At 49.7% G+C, this 16,708-nt stretch overlaps 5 protein-coding genes across 5 annotated transcripts; 2 read left to right on the top strand and 3 right to left on the bottom strand.

Moving 5' to 3' along the window:
* Window positions 1–2,182: 2,182 nt before the first annotated feature.
* On the top strand, window positions 2,183–3,924 carry VTN00DRAFT_2004 (uncharacterized protein; the record flags this gene model as incomplete). Its single annotated transcript, XM_069428175.1, has 5 exons — window positions 2,183–2,392; window positions 3,000–3,051; window positions 3,111–3,194; window positions 3,243–3,322; window positions 3,760–3,924. 5 exons carry the CDS (start codon window positions 2,183–2,185, stop codon window positions 3,922–3,924), a joined length of 591 nt encoding a protein of 196 aa, XP_069292706.1.
* Window positions 3,925–6,762: 2,838 nt separating this feature from the next.
* Window positions 6,763–7,893, bottom strand: VTN00DRAFT_2003 (uncharacterized protein; the record flags this gene model as incomplete). Its single annotated transcript, XM_069428174.1, has 2 exons — window positions 6,763–6,793; window positions 6,854–7,893. 2 exons carry the CDS (start codon window positions 7,891–7,893, stop codon window positions 6,763–6,765), a joined length of 1,071 nt encoding a protein of 356 aa, XP_069292705.1.
* A 250-nt stretch (window positions 7,894–8,143) lies between these two features.
* Window positions 8,144–8,499, bottom strand: VTN00DRAFT_2002 (uncharacterized protein; the record flags this gene model as incomplete). The annotated part of the gene is made up of 2 exons (XM_069428173.1): window positions 8,144–8,157; window positions 8,241–8,499. The coding sequence occupies 2 exons, from the start codon at window positions 8,497–8,499 to the stop codon at window positions 8,144–8,146; spliced, it is 273 nt and encodes a 90-aa protein (XP_069292704.1).
* A 118-nt stretch (window positions 8,500–8,617) lies between these two features.
* VTN00DRAFT_2001 (uncharacterized protein) lies at window positions 8,618–9,632 on the top strand (the record flags this gene model as incomplete). Its single annotated transcript, XM_069428172.1, has 3 exons — window positions 8,618–8,851; window positions 8,949–9,430; window positions 9,491–9,632. 3 exons carry the CDS (start codon window positions 8,618–8,620, stop codon window positions 9,630–9,632), a joined length of 858 nt encoding a protein of 285 aa, XP_069292703.1.
* A 540-nt stretch (window positions 9,633–10,172) lies between these two features.
* Window positions 10,173–16,512, bottom strand: VTN00DRAFT_2000 (uncharacterized protein; the record flags this gene model as incomplete). Its single annotated transcript, XM_069428171.1, has 6 exons — window positions 10,173–10,524; window positions 10,586–11,680; window positions 11,737–12,094; window positions 12,151–14,450; window positions 14,509–14,693; window positions 14,749–16,512. 6 exons carry the CDS (start codon window positions 16,510–16,512, stop codon window positions 10,173–10,175), a joined length of 6,054 nt encoding a protein of 2,017 aa, XP_069292702.1.
* Window positions 16,513–16,708: the final 196 nt, after the last annotated feature.

Here is a 16,708-nt window from a genome sequence, read left to right as displayed (position 1 = left end):
TTACGTGAGAGTACGCCGGTGCTAATATCAATGTAGGATCTATTAGCGAGAACCTCTTTAATTAGTGCACACATAATCTTCCGGACCGCCTAGGCCCTACTGTACATGTACAGTACTCGCCTAACGTAGTTCATGCAATTTGTGCATTAGTACCGAGTTTCATGGTAGTGCTGTACAGTAGTGCTCGCTTCACGGTTCGCCGGCAACCAACTCGCTTAATGATAATGCCTCGCTTATGGGCGAAGGCAAGAAGGGGAAGAAATAAAAACCCTTATTAGAAAAATAACTAGGATCACCTAGGCCTAAGTCCTCGTATTACTTGAAGTACATTGTACTTCCTACCGAATCGGTATCAAATCAAGATCAGGGCAATTGCACAAAATAATTGCGCATTCACCAGGCACTCCATCTACAATACATTCCTGTACGTGTATACCTCTAGGATACTTACTCAGTAGGAACACAAAGTCGAGACAACGTTTTCATTTTGGTCAATTTGAATTTGATTGGGATCTATTCTACTTCGTACAGGGGTTGACTCGTACACGGTCCGAGGGAAAAAAAAAGGAAAAGAAAACTCGTACATCCCATGTCATGAAAAGAAAAAGAAACAGATATCATAATTAGATTAGTTAGATAGGTAGGAACTTTTCTTTCGGAACTACCACCACCAACTCCAATCAGGATCTGACAAAGAGGAAAAGAAAAAAGAAAAAAGCAAAACCGATTTTCCAAACTCGAGAAACCGACTGCTAGAACACCTAGGTAGACAAACTGATAGGGAAAAGGGAAAAGGGAAAAAGAAAAAAGAAAGAAAAAAAGCAGACTGAGTCCCAATTAGCCCTCCCTCTTCATGTATGAAGACATCATTCTGGTACAAAGTAGGAGCATGTGGTAGTTATTCATGATTGATCAGCTAACAAAGGGCAAGTGCGTGCATATAAGTCACATGATCATGTGGCAATGTTTTCCGTGTACAAGAAAAGGAACATGCAGACCATCGAGGTAGTGATCCGGGAAGCACGACCAATGAGAAGACGGCATCATCTAGGGCGACACCTTAAGACATTGTTAGCTATTGTTAGCCACGCAACCAAGCGGAACAAGCCCTGCGTCAAATCATAGTTGTCCAGTAAGAAGCACATCGCTTATATAGAACAAATAGGGTTCGCTGGTGCGTCAAAGGGGTTCCTAAGGAGAAGTAAAGACTGTAAACTGGGACTCACCGTGACCTATAGTACCACTGCGTACTTTGCCCCGCTACTGCCTACTGATCGTCAGGCTTCGCGGTGTGGCATTGGTGGCAGCGGTTGAAACCGCAGATCTTGCACTGCCATATTGCTTGAAATGGGCCTCCATTGCAGTTGTAGCAGCGCCAGGAGATCGGGGTCCCATCGGACCTCTGAATAATAACAAACTGATGCCCGGAGCACTGGTTGGCCATGATGATGATTTCCTCCTCGAGTATCAGAGAGAATTTCAATTTTTAGAAATCTCTTTCCCCCATAGACTATTTGAAAGCCAGAGGGGCAGACGGGGGGCGCCTATTGCGGCTATCGGAAGGGTGATGTGACAGCCTCTGACGGTGTTATTTCGCAAGCCCTGTCGATCAACCGGGAGCTCGGTTCAAGTTCCGGTGTCTTGGGAACGGGACGGCGTCTCCAATGGGCTGGAACAAGGAGACCCTTTCGAGTGCTAGGGCGGGTCTTAGTGGCTCCTCCAGCGGGCTGCAGGCCTGGTGGGAAGCAGGTCCAAGTCCAAGAGGTTCTCTCTGTAGGACAACGAAGGGACAGAGCTGCTTGTTCGTAGTGTATGTGAATGCGACGAGAAAGTTAGAATCTGGGTTCTGAGATTTAGGAAGAAGAGAAGCTGCAGCGGCTGGACATCTGTAGGAGTCCTCTCAAGTGTGTCGAGCCGGGAGATACTTGTCGAATTGCAGATGATGTGTGGTAGATGGTAGGAAGGTATGCTTAGTTGGAACGAAGGAATGCTGTTGCTTTTTATACAAGAGATAGTGACAAAGCAATCAGCTGTGACTGAAAGAGATATCCTTTCTGACGGAGGTAAACGAGAGGTGGTGACTCGAGAGAATCAACGATGACTGAAAGAGATATCCTCTTAGACGGAGGTGAATCTGGCCGTGGCGGGAATTTTTATGGGGTATTTATCAACTGTACGGGATATGGCCATGAGGAGTCACTTGCATCAAAGGGGACCGGGTCAACCTGAGGTCGAACTCGAGGAACCGGGCCCAGAATCCAAAGGCTTCAGCCGCCCACGGCACATCACCCACAGTAGAGCCGTGGTTTGGTTGACTGTGGAGGAGGGAATCTTCCGTGGAGATCAGGTCCGACTATTCACGGGAGACTCGGAAAGGAACCAGAGTCGGATAGTGAGTGATAGTTGATCTGGTTGTCGCGCAAGGGGAGAGAGCGGCGGGCGGATCTCGGTGAGCGAAAGACATTCCAGATCTTGCGCCATGGCGATTGTTGTCCGTGGATCCTGCGTTCGGACCCAGGCATTCCTGAGGTGAGGGCCGAAATTGCATCCAGACTCTGTCCTTCTGTTCGTCTGTCGTTTTGAGATATGCGCTGACGAATAAGCCGTCCCACCCGTCTAGATTTCTATCTTATTCGACGCGGCAATTCGTAGCCAAGAGCCAGACAGGAGGCTTCTGGGGAGCACCACCGAGCAAAAGCGAACGAGCATCTAGAACTCCAGATGTCACCGCGAAACCCACAAAAGCCAAAGTTGTCGGGGATGCGATCCCGAGACTAGTTGGGGCCCGTCGAACCCACCCGAGTCTTGTGTGGCCTTGCACGAGTTAAATCGGTATATGGTCCCGCCTAGTTGCTGCAAGTGATGCTCTGATTCGGGCCTTATCGAAACCGTCGAGACGAGGCCCCCGACGCCGGGCGTCAGGCCATTGATTGAACCGGTCTTTTTTTTCAGCGTCGACGGGGACGGGATTTTCACGAACGACAGCTGCATCCCTGCAGGCTACCACTAGCGTATGCGTCCACCGGGGGATCCACACGACCCGACACTCAGGTTAGTTGATATCAAGTTGCGGATGTCTCGCGCGGCAGAGCAAAAGTGATATATACCAGAGCCACTCTGCTTGAGCCCCACGAACCGGCAGGCTGGAATCCCGCGGTCGCTGGCAGGGACTGGCGTTGTTCGTCTCGCTGCATGTAGGCAGAATCTCGTCGCGAGGGAGACATGGATGTTTTTTTAATTAGGGGCCCTAAGCGACAAGGACCCCGGATTCTCGGCAGGTCTGTCCTCTCGTTCACCCGGAGTGCGTCCGTGGCCGATTGGAGTAAGTCATTGCAGAATATCCGTTTTTCCTGATATGAATTCCCTCTCTCGGTTTAGTGGTGGTCTTAAACTATGTACCTTAAGGCATCTAAGACCGAACTTCGCGGTTAAGACATCGGGATGCTCCTTTTTAACTACAACCGAAATTCGGTCATGTACTATATATATACTTACATATAGTCCCAAAAAAAAAAAAAACAATCCTCAGCCATTCCAGGCCCACAATATATTTCTACCTTCCAGATGAAGGAAAGATATGCTGAGCAGAAAAGATACTCGTCGTTGACGGATCTCCTCTGCAATATGCGGACTCACGGAGTTACGCCGCATTAGTTATCTAGTTACTTAACTAGATAACGTAGAGCTCCTCAACGCTTAGGGCCCCACGGATCGCCTGTGGCTTGCGGAGGCTGAGTATTGAGATCTCGGCGTGTCCAGTCGCCTCGGGAGCTCAATCTCATTTCTGACATCGGTCGATTGATTCGTTTCCCGCCGCCCTCGCACACCACCAAACTCGCGCCCCCGGACGCTCGCGGGGAGAGGGGTCCGAGGGGATTCCCGAGTCTCGAAACTCAAAAACTCGCATCATGGATGCAGCTCTAGTCGCCCTGCCATTCAATCACCTGTCTATGACCGTTGTGGCAGTTGGGTGGCTTGAACCATCGCGGATTCGCGGCTAGCAAGTCTGGCCAAACGAGGCGGTCTGTCAGTCGGTGCTTATACAGTGATGATCTCCAGTATAGTACTTTTGCTCGGGAATGATATGATACGCCGTGAGAGAAATATGATTCCTTCGAGAAAGACAAAAAAAAGGTCTTGAGCAAATCCCCTAGTCTATAGCATACGCAAGTAATGAAGCAATCATAATGCATCACCGCTGCTTGCTTGCTTGCTTGCTTCAGTTCGATCTCGCAAGAGGAACTCATATAGTAAGTATGCAATACATGCACTATGCATCCCATCCCATGTGGCGGTCGCATCCATCCTTGCTAGTGTTCATGCTGGTTCCTCAGAAAGCCCAAAACGGAAGACAGCCTCACCTCACCGTGACCGCGTCAACTGCATAACACCTCGTGTTTGCCCTGCATCATCGTCACCATAAAATCCCATAGACTGCAGGAGGTCGCAGCAAGGGTCGCCTAGCAAACTTAGGGAAATGAAATCCTCTGGAACGGGCCTGGAATCAATTTGGATCGGAACCGTCGAAGGCGCCAATGTGCACATCATCACCATCCCCATCCTATCCCGCAACTCGCCGCAGGTATCAGGTATCTCCACACAAGGTGATTGAACTGGCATTATCTGTAGGATTGGGAATGGATCATAGCCTATTCGGAGATCATTTTCTTCCAGTTATTATTAGGGCTCGCGCAATACTTAGCTGAAGGGAGGAAATTGAATTGCAATTGGTTGGATTGGACCTTGCGATTTTAAAGAAAAGAGAAAAGAAAAGACAAAAAGAGACACAATCTGTGACCGTTCTTGAATAGCTGCAGAAGATAAGAAGAGGCCAATGCTCCCCCCTCACTAACAGTCTAAAATCTATCCGACCCCTCATCTTCTGTTCCGGACTCTCCGCTCAAGGTTGAGTAATCCGGTGGCAGCGACATGCATCATACAGACTCCCTATAATAACGGTATTATAGGGATAGGACAGACACACAAACAACAAAAGGGACGGGCTTTCCCCCTTTGGAGGAGGAGGAGGGATTGGGTTCTGGAGTTCCAATTCTGTGACTGTGCAGAGGAACACGCAGCTTACAGTGTACTCCGTTTCGCTACGTATGTTTTTTTATGCATGTATGTACGTACGTACAATATGTACATGCCTCATGTATGTGTGCAGTGCGCTCCACCATTATAAGTATTATTGTTGACGACCCAGACAAATAATTGCGCGCCTCCTGCTACATACCTGCTGCACTGTATACTGTACATGGCTAGCGCCATCTTTGGGTGCTTGTAGGTAGATGAGGTCGGTACCCACCGAAAACTAGGACGACACAAGCAAGGGCGACAAACAAATTGGGTTCTACCCGCTATATAGCCTATTCTCAGCATTTCTCCGAAATATGTCTCACTCAAGGCGAGAGGGCGGGGAATCGGAAATTTGGAACTATGAGCGAGTCAGGGCAACCTGCGCTATTGATTGTCTATTCATCAACAGATCGCCTCCAATGTCTCCAAGCTCAGGCCAAGCCTAAAAATAAAAAGGCTTCGGCTTCACAGTCGAACCCATTACCGAACCTTCGCCTTCTACCTCAAGTTCATGAACAACTCGAGAGACAATATGTTTAGAAAAGCATGTTATTGATGGAGATGAGCTCTCCTAACAGATTCTTGAGACTGGGATTACGAAGCTCAACCGCGTAGAATGGGGGCAAACTCAGCAGCCATGGTGAGTAGACTCATTTCAAAGCATATACATCACGATGCACATAAATTGCTATTTAGATATGTACGAATAACTATTGAAGATAGATGTCCGAGATGTTCTCTTGCACCGCTTCCACCGGCCACTGGGGGCCGCGAAGCCTAGCCAAACGGCGTAGGTTCTAAAAGCGATGCCTTCATTCCTCGTAGGATTCCAGGTATCTACCCACTCTCCCAGCGCCGTCCCAAGGGAAAGCATCGGGGGAAATAGGAAGACGCCTAGATATCCGTGTCTGTTCTCCCAACGCTCCGTTAAGAACAATCTTTGAGATGAGGATCAGAGAAGAAAACTTCCCTTTCCAGCAAGATGTTCTTGCAGAACCCAAAGTGGTCTGCACCGTTGGTGTGTGATTGCTATTATTATTGCTAATGGTGATATAACCGCGTGATCGGAGTTTGTGTGCCGATGCCTCATATCTCACCCTGCAAACTTTCCGAATTCGTTTGCCCTGGAATGAACTTTGTGTTGGAGTATGCTTGAGGCCCTGCAATGGACGCTTGATGCTGGTATCCTAGTCGAAAGAGAGGGGCAGTGTGCCTCTTCCAATTAACGTCAGTTGCCCTTTGTAAGTCCTCGCGGCGATAAAAAAATAGAGCGACCATGTCCGGACAACTCATATTTGGTCTTTTTGTCTTTTTCCTTTCCCTGTTTCTGGCTATTTTGCTGCGATAAGCAACTCGTAGCTTGAGATGGAAGTCGACCGAGCTGTAGGTCGTTTCGGACATTAGATGTATCATGACATGAACATGTTTCGCGAAACCTGCAGAAACGAGGGCGCTCAAACGCATCTGCGAAGCCTAGAAGGAAAACATAAAATAGGTACCATCATCAAAGTATTTACAGTAGAAGGAGTAACGTCATCATGTCCTCTACAAAGCAGTCTCCGTAGGCGAATCAGTCGCCTCACGAGTCGTCTTTCTCATACCTAGCCTCTGAACAGGCTGGTAAAGATGGATCTGATTAGATGGAACGCAGGTCCAGGACTGGGATGCTGGCACAACATACCTTCAATCATTCAGCTGAAAGAGTGCAGAGACACTTCGATTTCTGTTAGCCACATCGCATCGCATTGCACAGAGAGCTTCCAACAACACATACCTCTCACCGTAATGGTGGCGTCTGATACTCTCCGAGAGAAGGGTCGAGACGTCAATAACAACCAACTTCTTGGAGCTCCTCAGATTCTCCGCGGAGATAGGGAACGAGTTGGTTATGACAATGTGGTCGATGGCATCGCATGCTTCCATCTCCTCAAGCGATTCATTGCCGAAGAGCCCGTGCGTAGCAATGCAGTAGACCTTCTTTGCTCCACCTCTCTTAACGACAGTCTCTGCGGCCGCAATCCAGGAACCGCTCTTGTCAATCATATCGTCGACTATGAAAACGGTCCTATCTTTGACCTCTCCCACCAGGGTGATTGTCTTCTCTTCCTCACGAAGAGAGCCGCCAGCTTCGTCATCGGATGACTCGGCTGCATCAAAAGTGCCTCCGAGGGCGTGATCAGCCTGCAATGAGGATGTGCCCGAGACAATGGAAGCAGCCATGGGATCCGGAAGATGCTCATGATGGTCCTGATTTTGACCGGTACCCGGAGGCGCTGTCATGGGTGTTGACATTGAAGAAAGGGCAGGAGACGGGTAATCATCATCCACGAGATGACCTTGGACGATCCGTCCAGTGACCACGTCCCGTGCACGCTCATCAATGTATTCGTTCGCCGCTTCCAGTTCCGAAGGACGACGGGCCGCAGGAGGGGTCTCTGGCCGCAAGGCGCTAGCTGACCAAGCAGTAGATGCGCTACCATTCAGATTGTCTTGCGGACCATCAGAAGTAGAAGGCCGGGAATTGTCATTACGCTCGTCCTTGGAGCCATCCCGAGCATGATCGTGCTCGATCGAATCGAAAAATATTGTACTGTCAGTCATTGTGACCGCCATCTTGGGTCTCCTCCTGTCGGTTGTGACAATTCCAAAGTTAAGCTTCAGGGTATCTGCCAACGACGTCACCCGTTTAGTGCCTCCTGCATTTTTGCTGACGACGACAGCGTCCTTCCAACCGGGAACATTTATCCGGATCCAGCGAGCAATCAAGGGTTCTGCGAAAAGATTGTCCACTGGCTTGCCAAAGAAGCCTTGCATTTGTGATGCCTGTCAGGGAAACCAAATCAGAGCCATTCGGGCGAATTCGCATGCAGGCGAAACGAATAAAATTAGACATACATGTAGATCTAGGGTTATGACATGATCTACCCCAGCAATGGAAAGTAGGTTGGCAAGCATCCGGGCGGTTATGGCGCCGCGATGGCTTTTCTTTTTAGACTGGCGAGAGTAGGGGAAATATCTCTGCGATGTCAGCACCGACGGCACGCTCTCCATACGAGGGAGGTACTTACGGCATAACGGCTATGCAGGAATGAGTGTTAGCCATTGTCGGTTTTTTAGGGCTGGGAGGGGAATCTGCTTCGCACAATCGACGAGCAACTTACCTGTAATGGACTTTGCAGAACCACCCTTGCAGGCAGAGATCATAATCAGCAGCTCCATGACGCTGTCATTGATCTTGCTGCTGCCACTCTGGACGATGTAGACATCCTGGTTTCGTACTGAAACCCCGATATTAACGCTCGTCTCTCCATTGCTGAACTTCCTGAGCTCGGCTTTGGCGGGGACAGTGCCCAAGCGCTCGCAGATCGCTTCAGCGAGGGCAGGGTGTGACGTCCCGCTGAAGATTTGAACTCCACGCATGGTGGCTTCTGCTGGTCAGGATCTTAGCCAGTCCTGGGGTTGTGGAAGGGCATGAATTGAAGCAGGAGAGCAGTGGTGGTAACGGGGTTAATTTTTGTGGTGGGTGGAGAAGACGAGAATGCAACGCCCGCGGTTCCTTCCGCCCGCCGTAGCCGGTCCCGCCGGGCTGGAAGCTATGATGCGCCGATGCAGCGGCGAGATCTGCAGTGTCCCGCCCGCCGTTGACTTTTCGACAATTCCTCCTCCCGTCGTCGAGATGTCGCAGAGCTTCCCTGAGGTGCAGGGAGGAGGCTCTCTCATTATCGCCTGGCAGGTCAAGGATAAGAATGTCCTGGTAGTCGGCGGTGGGGAGGTATATGCTTGTTACCCCGTCTGTCAATATATATATTCCTCTTAATTACCCCACCAAGCATCCTTGTCTATTTCAATGCTGATAATGGAGAGCCCAGGTAGCTGCCGGCCGCATCCTCCATGCGCTCAATGCAGATGCCCAAGTAACCGTCGTCTGCCCCACCTCCGGACTGAACGATGAGGTCGCTTTCCGTGTGGCTCAGAAGCAAGTCAGACACATAGATCGCAATTTCGAGCCTCAGGACCTAGATGGCGCGGACATGGTCCTCTGCGCCGTCGACGATCCGGGGGCATCGACCAGGATCTGGCAACTCTGCAAGGAACGTCGGATCCCCGCCAACATCGCAGATGTACCGTCGGAATGCGACTTCTATTTTGGCAGCGTGCACCGCGACGGCCCACTACAGGTCATGGTGAGCACAAACGGGAATGGTCCAAAGCTGGCCAGTATCATCCGGAAGAAGATTGCAGAGACACTCCCGGACAATACGGGTGCAGCGATAGAGAATGTGGGCAGGCTACGAAAGAAGCTGAGACAGGTTGCTCCAGAAATCAACGAAGGCCCGGAGCGGATGAAATGGTCGGTGATCTGAAATGTCTCTTCAGCGAAACGATGGCAGTACGCTAATAGTTCACGCAGGATGTCTAAGATTTGCGAGTCATGGAGTTTGGAAGAGCTCGTGGAAATGAATGAGGAAGATATGGATACCCTCCTTGGTTTCTACAAGTCCCGCAAGGTTCCGACATTCCAGGAAGTCCGACTCGGGGATTCCTCCAGATGAGCCCATTTAGATTGATACTTCAGCCTGCAAGAGGAGCAAGTCCATGTATCCTTCCCGGGTTAAGTGAGCGTGTCTGGGAGATTTACTGTATATCATGACCGTTCATTGCAGGTCAGTTGCGATTTCTCGAGTGCTCATAGCTATATACCTCTTAAAGCGAAGCAGGAAATTTATCTGAATACATTCCAACTATAAGTGACACTCGAAGATGAGTGGTGAGGAAAGAAAGATTTTTATGTGATTGATAACTATGATCTTTGCCCCTATCTTAAATTCCCGTGTTATAGCTGGCTAAGCTCACACAGCCACCTCATAACATGGAGTTTTATACAAACACACCAAGACATGCAAAAAGGTGGAACAAAAGATACAATGTGAGAAGACCGTAAACAATGTTAACTCTACACCCATTGGTCGTCCAACACGAATAAAAAGAAAAACCTCATAACTAAAAAGTGGGAAAGTAAAAGAAAGGAAATTCAAGACACGGACGGGGGAATCGAGGCGATAGTAACCTTTAAACACAAATAACGGTGGTATTCACCGCCCCCGACTGTACCTACGGGGTGTGTTGAAGTGCTGCTGAGATATGGAGCTTCTTGGGCTGGTGGGTGTCTCTATAGGCGCCTGAACAGGCGGCAAGCCCATTTTTACCTCGCCAATTCTCCGAAGCAAGGTCTGGAGTGCGACGCGTACCTCAGAGCTGAGGTCGCGACCAAGCAAATCGATAGAAAGCGGGTAGAAAATTTCGATATGTTTCTCGAAGCTGTCCCGAGGAAAGTTTGTGTAGCCCTCCAGCACATCAACGACAACAGGTCGCCAAGCTACAATGTTTCGATGTTGGGTTTCCTCGTCAAGATGAACGAAGCTTCTGATAATGTCCGCACAGAGTCTGAATAGAGAAGATTAGCAAGCACGACCTATCGAAACTCGGATGTCTTGGATTCACTTACGGAATGAGTGCAGCCTCAGTCTCTGCGCGGCTACTCTTCCTTTCCTCTCGCTCATCGTGGTACATTCGGAAAAGAATATTGACATAGGTAGCAGCGCTTCCACTCTCTTGTTTCAGCAAATTTGGTGGCTGCTTCATGAAGCCTTGCCGCCAAAGCTGCATTCGGAGCTCCTTGTCTTCATTGAACTTCTTTGCAAACTGATAGCTCTTCTTCAAAAGTCCCATCAGTCGTAGAAGTTCGTGACTTGGGATCTGCGCGTAGACATTATCGTTCGAGAAGAGCTCATGGACGGTCTCAATCATCAGTAACTGAAGAACACAGTTGGTGATGATACGGTTGAAGAACCGACGCCGTGCGACAGTCACTGCAGCTGGTTGCTGTTGTACTTCTGTTGCTTGAGGCCTATAATCCTCTAGTTCGGGAGCTCCGGTAACTCGCGACTGCGTCTGAGGAGCGGCTGGTACATCTCCATCTTCATGATCGGTTGTTGGATTCAGCGTCCCATTGACCTTCGGAGCGGCAGCAGTGGGTGCATTATTCTCTGCAGATGTTGTTTCAGGGGTCCCTTCCGCGGTAGTAGCGGCGCCAGCGTCGCCGCTGACAGTCTCCCCATTTGTAGGTCTCCGAGCGTCTAACGTCTTTGAGGACAAAGAAGCAGCAGCTGTGAATAGCTCATAAGCAGTTGTCCTGCTAAATAGCTCAACAAATGCACCGACAACCTTTGTCCAGTGCTCCTGCGTGAATTTAGAGACGTTTTGCAGGATCAATTGCTGTAAGCAGTTGCTGCCAATTCGCGCAATGGTGTCATTCTCCTGGCAGATGCACAGGGTCAACAGCTCCAAAAACCGATCCAGCATATATTCGAGGGACTCGAAGTAATGCGTAAACAGAGTAATCATGTGCCTCAAGGCTTGAATCATGGTGGTGGAGAGCCAAACAGAGAGCTCCTCATGGTTAGGGACCTTGGACATTTCTGACTTTGACTGCAGCACCACGAAGATAGGGTATAATAGTTGTCTCCAAAGGACATCCCAGAATTCGGACGGGAAATCGCCACCATATCGGATTAATATCTCGAAAAGGTAAGTAAGGGCACTAGAAGATCAGTCAGTAAGTCTTCTTATTTTCCAATAGAAGAGTAGCAATCATACCGTGAGCGAACTTCGAGATCATCGCCGGTCATGAGTACGTCTTGGAACGCAATCAGAACAGGGTACCAAAACTGCTCCTCTGGTGACTGTCTGCTGGGATGTTTGGCAATCTCTTCGGACGAGGTCCCGGAGGTCGTACGGCGGTGCGACAGAGGGCATTCTGGAGTTTTGAGCATCTTTGTTACAGTCGATTTCAGTGTCTCAATGGCCTGCAACGACTTCTTCTGGAATTTGATGTTTTTCGAGAACTCTGTGAGACAAACAATAAGATCCGGGAAAGCCCCTTGAGTAATAACAACTCCAAAGCGAGTGTTGTATATTTGAGTTACATGCTCAAAGGCCATGTTGACGATACCCTCTAAACGAGTTGTCAGCAGCGAGCAGTACACAACATGGCTTTGGCGAAAGGCTTACCATAAGGTTCTCGAGCGGCAACTGTGAAGACACCAAACATAGTTTTCCAACCGGAACGGATGTTGTCTCCACGGGCCTGAATCATCTGTATGAGGCACCGAAGAACCATGTCCTTGACTGTGACCGTGTTGCTGTTGGCCATGACGTGCTCAAATGGCTTAAGGAAGTCCTTTTGGAACTTAAATCCCGGAAGCTCTTCGATCTCCATGAATCGCATTGACAGCTGACGAAGTGAGTCCAAGGCGAAGAACACGACTGTGGTGTTAGTGTGACAGCCAACTTGGTTGAAATGCTCCCCAAGAACCTCCCAGATTTTTGTCCACTCTATTCTGACCCGCGTCATGTTGTAATAGCTTATCTCCACCAGCTTTTGAAGGCTGTAGGTCCGAGGAGATTCGCTGTTTCCAGAAGATTGAATCTCCTGCCAACTCACATCGCTCAAGGCCCTAACGAAATCGATAATGGCTTCATTAGAGAGGTTAGCGGTATTGGTAAAGATGCGGTCAACCCCGCGAACCATCTCTGTCGACCGGCTTTCCATTGCAACTTCCGCTCTGAAGGCTGTGGGCCCATTTATAGATCGGGGCCGAGGGCGTCTTGCTCCTTGCATTGATTTTCGAGGTTCGGAGGTCGTCTGCGGAACAATTCGTGCCCTCGAAACGTCAGGTAATGCACCTTCATCAACACCATCGGTCAATAGTTGAAGCCGATCAAGCTGGCTGACACATGTAAGAACCTCCCTCCAAGAACTCTTGAGGTTATTCCCTTCGGTAAGAGCCACGTCAAGCAATGCCTTTAGAGCTTCAACATTTTTCGCCATCATCTCTCTCAAATTCCCCAGGTTTGTGAACTTGGCCAATGCGGTTACAAACGCAACCCGTGGAGTTTCCAGGCCGAAAGCGCAGCATATACGTATGGCCAATTTAATACCTTCCATGCATAGCCGGACTGTATCCAGATTCTGTGTATCTTGAACCGGAGCAGAGAGGCCTGAGAGGAAGGACATCCATGTAACATTGAACATAGAGCCAACATGCCGCACAGAAGTTGCGGGAATGAATCGCGAGAGTGCCTCCCTGACAGCTGTCTTTCGCTGGGCTCGAATCAAACTTCGGTAGAGTTGCTCCGTCTTGTTGGCCATTTCCTCAGATGCTTGGGCATACCTTTCACCCTGAATGTCTCTTCCTACAGTTGCCAACACTTGACCTGCTCTGGATGCCAATCCAGCGGGTGCAGACGTGGGGATTCCAAGGTTCGCCGCATTTTCTCTTTCAGTATCGAGCACAATCTCATTATTTGAGATCTCATCAAATATGGAACCAAGATACTCATCTGGCAGATCTTTGTTGTCGTTGATTCCCCGGTTGTTCTTGATGAACTCCTCCTTGGTCATCCTACGCCCCTTCAGTTTTGCGCTGTGCTGGTCCGTGTTGAGCATGATGACAGAGTAGGCGAGAACGTAGGCCGTGTCCGCATTAGCGAACGCATTCGGATTGCCCGTAACGTAGCGCTCAGCAAACTTGAGCATAAAACGATCAATCTTCTGGGCTTCTCCCGGCAATCGGAAGCTTTGCAAAAACTGCCGGAGAGCATCAACAAATCGACGTTTGGAAAAGTCCATAGAATCAACAAAGGCATGCATGATCGCAATGTTTTCTGGATCCCCCTCTCCAAGATACTCTCCTATCATGGCTTTGTCTAGACGATCATTCCGCAGTAGAAAGGTAGCGATATCCTCCGGAGCGCTGGATCGAATGAAACCCTCTTGCAAGAGAAGCTTAATACCCCTCTTTGGCTTGAAATTGAACTGTCGCACAGCATTTATCAGTGCCGTTTTCCTCTGCTTAACCTTCTCTATCTCGCTCGGGTCATCTTCGGCCACTGGCGTAGATTGGCCAGTTCCATTTTCTGCACTTTCGATCCTCGGCGACGGCGAGACCCCCCCAGCGGTGGTATCTAGTGATTCTCGAGACACTTCGGTTGACCTCCGCGTAGATGCATCTCGAGCAGCTACGGCGGGGTCAACCAAACGCTGCGAGGACCAGTTGTCCAACGACCGCAAAATCTCCACCAGGCACTCCAGCGCTTGATTCTTCATAATGTATTCTGGAGGTACATTCTGTGCGCTCTGTGGTGGAGTGTTGGCTATATTCGCGGTTGTGAGTGACGGAGGAAGAGTACCACGCTGATGCCACTCAGTTGCGCTGCCAGGCATCTTGACATGCTCCTGATATTGTTGTTGTTGAACCGGTGTCACAGTGACGGGCATGCTGCAGAACCGCGATAATTGCTCGATGATACTATGTTCGTTAGTTTGTATATCGCACAGAGATCCAGTATCTTAAACGCTCTACGCACCCTTGAAACATATTTTCCAACGCGGTTCGATCGCAATCGTAATTGAGATAAATCTCGACCAGTGCCCGGGGATCAGCTGCTAATCTTTGTAAAACTTCCATGAAATATTGTTTCTGGAACGCTGGGGAATTTCGCTTCTCGAGGATGGCCAAGTAGATTTCCTTCAAGAATACCTCGAGCTCTTTCTATTGTGACAGTCAGATATACAGGCCCTAGACGAACTGAGAAAAGCTCACTGACCTTCATCATGACCCGCATGTATTTGAGCATGAGCCAGAATATCTCGCAGCAGACTTCAAATACCCTTGGAATTGAACTTGAGCCATTTCGACTAAGGCTCAGACAAAGGTGAGGTCTGACGGCTTGAAGGAGAGTCATGGTATCTGAATTTCCAGAGCTGTTCTTAATCGTTGCCAGGGGAGAGGTAAAAACAGTAACATGATTATTGATCAGATGGTGGATGAGATGCAGTGACAGCAATTTGGATCTCATGTTTTGAGACTTAATGTCTTGCTGTTGGTCATGGGTCAGAACCTTGTGGCTTAGCTTACACAAGGCCCTGAAGACCAAGAAGGCATCCTTGATATATATTTCGTCCACTTCGTCATCCGCGGATCCATCACTGTCTTCTCTCTCTTCAGGTGCTCCGGACAGGGGTCGCGAGGACTTCTGGCCGATTTTCGCTCTAGTGACCATAGTTGGAGCATTGTCATTGACCATAGCATCGTCCTTGCTCGATTCGAAACTCTGCAGTGTGAGCTTTTCAGTAGGTTCCTTGCTCACAGGTTGATCCGATGCGATAGTTGAAGCGGCTTCGGATGAGCCTTCTTGCTCACTAGTTTGATTCATATCGGTATCGAGCGTTGCAATTTCGGGAGTGCTATCGTGCGGATTTTCGCCATCCCGGGTTCGCATTTCTTTCAAGTCCAGCCTCATGCGAACTCGGTCGAAAACTGTGCCGACCATCTGGGTAAGCGATCCTTGAGCAATTTGCTGGTTTTGGCTCGACTTCGAGTATATGAATATATTGTAAATTTGGCGGACAGCTTTCAGCAGACCAGCTCCATGCACCACAATCTTGTCGTTCAGAACAGCCGCTAAGAGCGATTTTATTATTTGCTGCTGGATCTCGACCGGCGTCGCTTCATTCTCAAAACAGTCGCAAATTGTCTCGATAGCACGCTCGATCAAAGGGGGCTGATCCGCAGCGGTCTCATTTTCGGGTGCGCTAGGTGCGCGGTTCGATGGGAACGCGAAATATGAGTATGTAATCAGCTTTCCGATACAGTCGAGCGCCGTAACTTGCAGAGGTATACTAAGAGTCTTCGTTGCAAGCTGAAGAGGACGGAAGATGATTTCAGGGTCGATCGGCTGTCGTTCCGACTGTTTGATATTTGCGAGAGCCTCCTTCACAGCATCCTCCAGCTCCTTATTCTTTCGCGCTTCTTTCGACGAACCGATAGTGTCGAGAGCCGTCACGATAAACACCGTTGAGCTGATCGGTACCGAACGCTGAGTAGCGAGGGTGGCTGTTGTTGACCTCGAATCCGAGCGCATTCTCGGATCTGGAACGGGCTCATCGTGAGCAGGCTGCGTTTGGGCATCTTGCTGCTCAGTGCGATCCTTGAGAGCTCCCGGGCTCTCTCCGTCCTGTAGAGCTTCGGTCGTATCGCCTTGAGCGCCATCGTTTTGCGGGCTTTCCTGTCCTGAACTGTCGTCTGGGCCCGACGCCGCAGGGGTCTTCTCGGGAGAGCCCGAGGCCTGCTCTGTATTTTCAACATCAGGCCCCCTTTGCGCGTTCTCTTTGTCTCGATCACTCGACTCGTCCACGTTGTCCATATTGATCTCTTTCCACTCCGTTTCACCGGGCAAACCAGCCTTATCTGCCTTCAAGGGTTGTGGTGACTTCGGGCTCGTGGGGGCATCAGCGCCATAGTCTGCCTGGGATGCGGCCGCAGAGTTCACGTCCGGCTCCTTCGGAGAGCCATGCTCAACTTCAGCCATTGATGCAGGACTCCAGCCTGGTTGCGTCGAGCCAGGCAAAAGAGGGAGTCCACATTGAACACAGAAATAGTTACGAGAAGAAACGAAAGTCAACGAAGGGAAGACCTTCTCGTCAGCCTATTTCAGGAACTACTACTACGGTCCGGAGCGGTAGCGTGTCTTCTAGCCACGAGTTTTGGTACGGGCGGCGCCGCCG

This window comes from Thermoascus crustaceus (assembly GCF_041956765.1).
Source record: "Thermoascus crustaceus strain CBS 181.67 unplaced genomic scaffold VTN00scaffold_1, whole genome shotgun sequence".
Classification (NCBI taxonomy): Eukaryota; Fungi; Ascomycota; class Eurotiomycetes; order Eurotiales; family Thermoascaceae; genus Thermoascus; species Thermoascus crustaceus.
The sequence above is the reverse complement of the archived record's forward strand: the minus strand, read 5'-3'. Positions and strand labels throughout refer to the sequence as shown.